At 36.5% G+C, this 8,512-nt stretch overlaps 2 protein-coding genes across 3 annotated transcripts in view; one reads left to right on the forward strand and one right to left on the reverse strand.

Moving 5' to 3' along the window:
- The window catches only part of LOC107695400 (kelch-like protein 15), a 19,842-nt gene extending 14,590 nt beyond the window's left edge, over nucleotides 1-5,252 (reverse strand). Inside the window, exon 1 of one of the 2 annotated variants that reach the window (XM_016495282.1) lies at nucleotides 4,981-5,252. In XM_016495282.1, coding sequence (XP_016350768.1) covers nucleotides 4,981-5,041 — 61 coding nt within the window. In that variant the 5' untranslated portion in view covers nucleotides 5,042-5,252. Of the gene's footprint in view, nucleotides 1-1,258; nucleotides 1,531-4,980 lie in introns of those variants that run through there. The other variant, XM_016495281.1, reaches the window with a different exon arrangement.
- A 2,650-nt stretch (nucleotides 5,253-7,902) lies between these two features.
- The window catches only part of LOC107695401 (eukaryotic translation initiation factor 2 subunit 3), a 16,108-nt gene continuing 15,498 nt past the window's right edge, over nucleotides 7,903-8,512 (forward strand). The window contains exon 1 of the mRNA XM_016495284.1: nucleotides 7,903-8,003. Within this exon, the coding sequence (XP_016350770.1) occupies nucleotides 7,935-8,003 (69 nt within the window). The 5' untranslated portion in view covers nucleotides 7,903-7,934. The remainder of the gene's footprint in view (nucleotides 8,004-8,512) is intronic.

Below are 8,512 nucleotides of genomic sequence, written 5' to 3' on the forward strand. Positions count from 1 at the left end.
TTACGGGTTTGAAACGACATGAGGGTGAGTAATTAATGACAGAATTTTCATTTTTGCGTGAACTATCCCTTTAAGGTTACCACTGCATCTTTCTGAAAAAAATACAGCGATTGAATATAGTTTATTTATAGTCATTAGAACTTCAAAGAACTCCATTATTGTTTATTTAATTCTAACAAATACGTTTTTTAAAAACTAACCAAAATGAAAAATAATTTGCTTATAATTTCTGCACAGGAGAGACTTGGTGTTGTTTCCAAACAAAAGGAAATATATCACCAGGTTAGGTTCACAGAGTAAGTTACTATGGTAACTTACCGAGAGGTTTAGTTTTATCTTTTATTGGAACCGAAAACACTGAGTTTCCCTTTTCTGGGGTTAACAAACTCTGAGTTTCCAACAAAACCCACTTTCTGGAATACACCCCAGCATATTAGAATGATTTCTGAAGGATCATGCGACACTGAAGACTGGAGTAATGATGCTGAAAATTCAGCTTTGCATCACAGGAATAAATTACATTTTAAAGTATATTAAAACAGAAAACAGTTATTTTAAATTGTAATAATATTTCACAATATTATAGTTTTTATTGTATTTTTAATTAAATAAACGCAGCCATGTTTTTGACTGGCACTGTGGTAAACTTCTCTGTGATGACTAGTAAGTTGTTTATAGAAAAGTTTGTTCTCCTAGTAAATAATGACGTTTAACTGTCACAGTAACTTAATGACAAATTAATCTGTTTTAGCAGTGTTCACACTTTCATTAGCCTCAGCGTGGTTTTAAATCCTCTAAACTTCAATGACCTCGTGTTCAGACCCTCAGTGAGCAAGACACAAAAACAACGCTTGACTGATTCCAAGAAAAGTCCGTGTTATGGGCTTCTTAATTGACATGTTTTGATTTTGCAGTTGTTGCTATTGTTTTGTTTCTTAAATCTTTAATAACTATCTACAAGCGACTGAACATAAACACTGGCGGTGGCTTGAAATCTAGTGAGCTGTCTATCTAGACAGCATTTACAGTCGCTGAATCCTAACGCGAATATGATGCCTAAACATGCTGTCTACCTAGGGAGCTCACTAGGTCTATATGATAGACACAGCCAGTAATTACCGCTGACACGTCCCAACGAATGTCAACCCACTACTTAAGTAACAATTCTGATGTTTTAGGCTACAATAAGTTCAAATGACTGCGCTATTAAGCAGGACAACGTTGTGTGGGAAATGAAACGATTCCAGTAGGGTTTTACCTCGGCGATGCGACTCCACGCAACCCCGCTTCGACCAGGGAGCCCGAGGTCCTTCGGACATGGAGTGCTGGTGTTAGACAAAGTCCAGAGAAATTAAATATGATATCTCATTATCGACGGAGATATGCTGCCCATTGACGTCTTTAGGTGACAATAAACTTGTGTTATTTAGGGTGAATCCCTAAATGTTGTTTGTCTATAGCCTCCACGGCGATCGTAGGCGCCATATTATTCTCTGCACTGACGTCATTTCCCGAACATTTGTCGGTCGGACGGAAATGTTGGAGTTTATGTTTTGCTTATAATTTCTGCACAGGAGAGACTTGGTGTTGTTTCCAAACCAAATAAATATATCGGCATCGGCCAAAATTAGTTGAACAATATCAGCATATCGGATATCGGGCAAAAATCCAGTATCGTGCATCCCTACTATATTTCAAATAAATGTGGTTCTTTTGAACTTTTTATTCATCAAAGAATCCTGAAAAATATGTATCATGGCTTCTTCCACAAACATATATTAAGCAGCACAACGTTTTCAATATTGATTGATTGATCAGGGGTGTATTCCAGAAAGGAGGTTCAACAAACTCTGAGTGAAAACTTGAACTCTGAGTTGACTTACCCTGAGATTGGAAACTCTGAGTTTTCGGTTTCAGAACAGCTGAACAGAGTTAGTTCAATCCACTCTGAGTAGGTTGACTCTGAGTTTAGCGCGTGCACCACGACTATGAAAAGCCATGATCAATGGAGCTCCGAAATTACGATTCACCATGGCAACAGCTCCCGCCAAAAAGGCTTCCGCATACTATGGAATACGTAACTTTAATTCTAAATTAATGTTATCAGAGGTGAAAACTGGCAGAAAGGTAATTTACTGAACTAATATTCATTTTCATGGCATCCCATGGACAAAAAAAAAAAAATGTGGCAGCAGAAAAAAATGCAACATAAAAACATAATTCAATCAGGTAAAGCTTCAGGCGTGAAATGGGTGTAGGCTAACGTTACATGACTTTATGAAAGCAATTTTTGCAGCGTGAATGAATGAATGAGGTATTTAAACATTGCTTACGTTTTAAAAGGGGGGAGGAGACCGAAAGAAACTCTGGGTTTACCGAAGAAAACCTTCTCCCGACCAGGTTAGGTTCACAGAGTAAGTTACTATGGTAACTTACCGAGAGGTTTAGTTTTATCTTTTATTGGAACCGAAAACACTGAGTTTCCCTTTTCTGGGGTTAACAAACTCTGAGTTTCCAACAAAACCCACTTTCTGGAATACACCCCAGCATATTAGAATGATTTCTGAAGGATCATGCGACACTGAAGACTGGAGTAATGATGCTGAAAATTCAGCTTTGCATCACAGGAATAAATTACATTTTAAAGTATATTAAAACAGAAAACAGTTATTTTAAATTGTAATAATATTTCACAATATTATAGTTTTTATTGTATTTTTAATTAAATAAACGCAGCCATGTTTTTGACTGGCACTGTGGTAAACTTCTCTGTGATGACTAGTAAGTTGTTTATAGAAAAGTTTGTTCTCCTAGTAAATAATGACGTTTAACTGTCACAGTAACTTAATGACAAATTAATCTGTTTTAGCAGTGTTCACACTTTCATTAGCCTCAGCGTGGTTTTAAATCCTCTAAACTTCAATGACCTCGTGTTCAGACCCTCAGTGAGCAAGACACAAAAACAACGCTTGACTGATTCCAAGAAAAGTCCGTGTTATGGGCTTCTTAATTGACATGTTTTGATTTTGCAGTTGTTGCTATTGTTTTGTTTCTTAAATCTTTAATAACTATCTACAAGCGACTGAACATAAACACTGGCGGTGGCTTGAAATCTAGTGAGCTGTCTATCTAGACAGCATTTACAGTCGCTGAATCCTAACGCGAATATGATGCCTAAACATGCTGTCTACCTAGGGAGCTCACTAGGTCTATATGATAGACACAGCCAGTAATTACCGCTGACACGTCCCAACGAATGTCAACCCACTACTTAAGTAACAATTCTGATGTTTTAGGCTACAATAAGTTCAAATGACTGCGCTATTAAGCAGGACAACGTTGTGTGGGAAATGAAACGATTCCAGTAGGGTTTTACCTCGGCGATGCGACTCCACGCAACCCCGCTTCGACCAGGGAGCCCGAGGTCCTTCGGACATGGAGTGCTGGTGTTAGACAAAGTCCAGAGAAATTAAATATGATATCTCATTATCGACGGAGATATGCTGCCCATTGACGTCTTTAGGTGACAATAAACTTGTGTTATTTAGGGTGAATCCCTAAATGTTGTTTGTCTATAGCCTCCACGGCGATCGTAGGCGCCATATTATTCTCTGCACTGACGTCATTTCCCGAACATTTGTCGGTCGGACGGAAATGTTGGAGTTTATGTGTCAATATTCTCTGCCTACATGTACAAGATGTTTTAGTTCACTGTCACTAATGTGAAAACTGCTTCGAGCACATAAATCATGACATATATTATGATTTAACTTTTACTTTCCTTATGAATCCTTATAAACATGGAAACCTCCAATTATATTATATTATATTATATTATATTATATTATATTATATTATATTCTTTATTGATCCCTCAAGGGCAATTATGTTGCAAATTGCAAAAACAGGTCAACACTGTATGGTGCACAGTACAGTGTTACATATATTACAATAAATGCAGAGAGGAAAAACAAAAGCTATACACACAAGAGGTATGTTTGCACTGTCCACGTTAAAGTTTCTAAATATTGTTTCAGTATGTGTAGTTGACTTGAATATTTATGTCAGCATGGGAACATCAAAAGAATATGTTTAGACTGATTACACAGTAATATCATATATTTCTTTATGAGGTATGAGCCCATAAAACTTCTGATACTATTAGATAGATAGATAGATAGATAGATAGACAGATAGACAGATAGACAGACAGATAGACAGATAGACTCCGAAATTACGATTCACCATGGCAACAGCTCCCGCCAAAAAGGCTTCCGCATACTATGGAATACGTAACTTTAATTCTAAATTAATGTTATCAGAGGTGAAAACTGGCAGAAAGGTAATTTACTGAACTAATATTCATTTTCATGGCATCCCATGGACAAAAAAAAAAAATGTGGCAGCAGAAAAAAATGCAACATAAAAACATAATTCAATCAGGTAAAGCTTCAGGCGTGAAATGGGTGTAGGCTAACGTTACATGACTCTACAAATATTTGACATTCAATAAATATCATTCAGTGTATATCTATTTCAATGTGCAGCAGCTTTTCCCCACATAGTCTAATGCTTTTTCACATAATTAAATGTTCTCTAATCCAACATGCTACATTTCTTAATTAGGGTAATGAAAAACATTTGACTTCTATTCAGTAGCCAACAGCAATAACTATCTACAAGCGACTGAACATAAACACTGGCGGTGGCTTGAAATCTAGTGAGCTGTCTATCTAGACAGCATTTACAGTCGCTGAATCCTAACGCGAATATGATGCCTAAACATGCTGTCTACCTAGGGAGCTCACTAGGTCTATATGATAGACACAGCCAGTAATTACCGCTGACACGTCCCAACGAATGTCAACCCACTACTTAAGTAACAATTCTGATGTTTTAGGCTACAATAAGTTCAAATGACTGCGCTATTAAGCAGGACAACGTTGTGTGGGAAATGAAACGATTCCAGTAGGGTTTTACCTCGGCGATGCGACTCCACGCAACCCCGCTTCGACCAGGGAGCCCGAGGTCCTTCGGACATGGAGTGCTGGTGTTAGACAAAGTCCAGAGAAATTAAATATGATATCTCATTATCGACGGAGATATGCTGCCCATTGACGTCTTTAGGTGACAATAAACTTGTGTTATTTAGGGTGAATCCCTAAATGTTGTTTGTCTATAGCCTCCACGGCGATCGTAGGCGCCATATTATTCTCTGCACTGACGTCATTTCCCGAACATTTGTCGGTCGGACGGAAATGTTGGAGTTTATGTGTCAATATTCTCTGCCTACATGTACAAGATGTTTTAGTTCACTGTCACTAATGTGAAAACTGCTTCGAGCACATAAATCATGACATATATTATGATTTAACTTTTACTTTCCTTATGAATCCTTATAAACATGGAAACCTCCAATTATATTATATTATATTATATTATATTATATTATATTATATTATATTATATTATATTATATTATATTATATTATATTATATTATATTATATTATATTATATTATATTATATTATATTATATTATATTATATTATATTATATTATATTATATTATATTATATTATATTATATTATATTATATTATATTATATTATATTATATTATATTATATTATATTCTTTATTGATCCCTCAAGGGCAATTATGTTGCAAATTGCAAAAACAGGTCAACACTGTATGGTGCACAGTACAGTGTTACATATATTACAATAAATGCAGAGAGGAAAAACAAAAGCTATACACACAAGAGGTATGTTTGCACTGTCCACGTTAAAGTTTCTAAATATTGTTTCAGTATGTGTAGTTGACTTGAATATTTATGTCAGCATGGGAACATCAAAAGAATATGTTTAGACTGATTACACAGTAATATCATATATTTCTTTATGAGGTATGAGCCCATAAAACTTCTGATACTATTAGATAGATAGATAGATAGATAGATAGACAGATAGACAGATAGACAGACAGATAGACAGATAGATAGACAGATAGATAGATAGATAGATAGATAGATAGATTGACATATAGACAGATAGACAGACAGATAGGCAGACAGATAGACAGATAGACAGATAGATAGATAGATAGTCATATAAAAACTACAAAGCATGTGACGTCATAACCCTAAGACGGACCCTGGTTTCATCCTCGTCAATCCAACGTGTGTTCCAATCCAAGTTTGTAGACGTTAATCATATATTAGGTACATTTTGCTGCTGGTTATGTTGGTATTTTAATTTTTTTAATGTTAATTATAATCTAGGATGCATTTTCTGGTCTGTTTTCTCCTTCTTGGGGTTTACTGGGTTTTCTAGAAACTGATTGCATCATTCCATGCCTACAGGACGCTGTTAGATAAATGAGTTTATAATTATCTTTTATTTTATGGTTTTATGCTGTGTAATAGTAGTGAAACATAGAACACTATCTATATGTATATATCCAACACTTAAAAATAATTTAACGGCATATGCTTTAAAAAAACGGTCAGGCGTTTGCTTGGTCATACTTCCGTTCCTTTTCTATCAAGATGGCGGGCGACGAGTCTGGAACAACGTTGGGTCAGCCTCATCTTTCTAAACAAGACCTTAGTACATTAGTAAGTCTTCATCTTTTGTTCATATTTGTAATATAACATGTTCTAAAAGTACTAGCTGTATCGACAGTTCGAGTTAAGCGGTTTTGTACTCTCTGATGATAGCAGGCGTGCTTGTTAGCTGTACCGGTGAAAGCTCACCACATGATTCATTCGGGGATGGAGAAGGACCCTGTGTAGAAATTATGTAAAAATGTTGTGAAACCCAAATGTCATTCTGTTTAATATAGTTCCAGTCATGTACTACTTAGTTTATGTACTAATCTGGCATACTTCTAATCGAAATAATTCTGTTCGTCTGACGTTTAATGTAATGTGCTCGACAGTTAATGTTCCATTATGGCAAGCCGTTTTAAAGGGGTGGTTCAGTGTTTTTTTCTAGGCTTGATTGTGTTTATGGGGTGTAGTCTAACATGTGTTAATGCTTCGTTTTTTAATAAACGCATTATTTTTCACATAATTTACCTTTATTCCACACCTCTCTGTCCCTTCTCTGAGAAACGGGCTGATCATTTCCTGCATTTATGAAGCCCCTCCCTCAGAAATAGGCGATGGGCTCTGATTGGTTAGCTAGCCCAGTGTGTTGTGATTGGCTAAACCGCCTCTAGTGCGAGTCTACGCATCCCGCCCCTCACCTCAGCGGCATGTGCTCCGGTTGTATTGTAAACAAAGGCGTCTTTAATATTGCTTATCAGTTTGAGCCCGATTGAGAAGCAGCGGATATTATTGAAGAGGATCACGCAGAACCTGTGCAAGCACGGCTTTTAATGGTAGGCCTATGTTTTTTGTTTGTCGTTGTCTCATACTTTTAGATAAGCTGTTATTTGTAAATGCTACTGCTTATGTTAGCTTTTAATATACAGTTTTATCCTGATTAAAGCTTTAATACAGTACGGGCAACTGCACGCCCGTCCATGTTTAATGCTTCTCATAGCTATGTGAAAATAAGTGTATAATTGTAACAGTTCATTGCTGGAGCTGAGCTGAATGAGAGAGAGAGAGACCGTGTGCAGAGCAGGGGGACGCGAGGAACAGTATTAAGAACCGCTGCTTTAGAACATTGATTTTGAAACTTGTCTTCTTGGGGTTTACTGGGTTTTCTAGAAACTGATTGCATCATTCCATGCCTACAGGACGCTGTTAGATAAATGAGTTTATAATTATCTTTTATTTTATGGTTTTATGCTGTGTAATAGTAGTGAAACATAGAACACTATCTATATGTATATATCCAACACTTAAAAATAATTTAACGGCATATGCTTTAAAAAAACGGTCAGGCGTTTGCTTGGTCATACTTCCGTTCCTTTTCTATCAAGATGGCGGGCGACGAGTCTGGAACAACGTTGGGTCAGCCTCATCTTTCTAAACAAGACCTTAGTACATTAGTAAGTCTTCATCTTTTGTTCATATTTGTAATATAACATGTTCTAAAAGTACTAGCTGTATCGACAGTTCGAGTTAAGCGGTTTTGTACTCTCTGATGATAGCAGGCGTGCTTGTTAGCTGTACCGGTGAAAGCTCACCACATGATTCATTCGGGGATGGAGAAGGACCCTGTGTAGAAATTATGTAAAAATGTTGTGAAACCCAAATGTCATTCTGTTTAATATAGTTCCAGTCATGTACTACTTAGTTTATGTACTAATCTGGCATACTTCTAATCGAAATAATTCTGTTCGTCTGACGTTTAATGTAATGTGCTCGACAGTTAATGTTCCATTATGGCAAGCCGTTTTAAAGGGGTGGTTCAGTGTTTTTTTCTAGGCTTGATTGTGTTTATGGGGTGTAGTCTAACATGTGTTAATGCTTCGTTTCAATTTTTTTTATTATTTTTCACATAATTTACCTTTATTCCACACCGCTCTGTCCCTTCTCTGAGAAACGCACTGATCAT

The sequence above is a fragment of the Sinocyclocheilus anshuiensis genome, unplaced genomic scaffold (genome assembly GCF_001515605.1).
Source record: "Sinocyclocheilus anshuiensis isolate Anshui unplaced genomic scaffold, SAMN03320099.WGS_v1.1 scaffold110, whole genome shotgun sequence".
Classification (NCBI taxonomy): Eukaryota; Metazoa; Chordata; class Actinopteri; order Cypriniformes; family Cyprinidae; genus Sinocyclocheilus; species Sinocyclocheilus anshuiensis.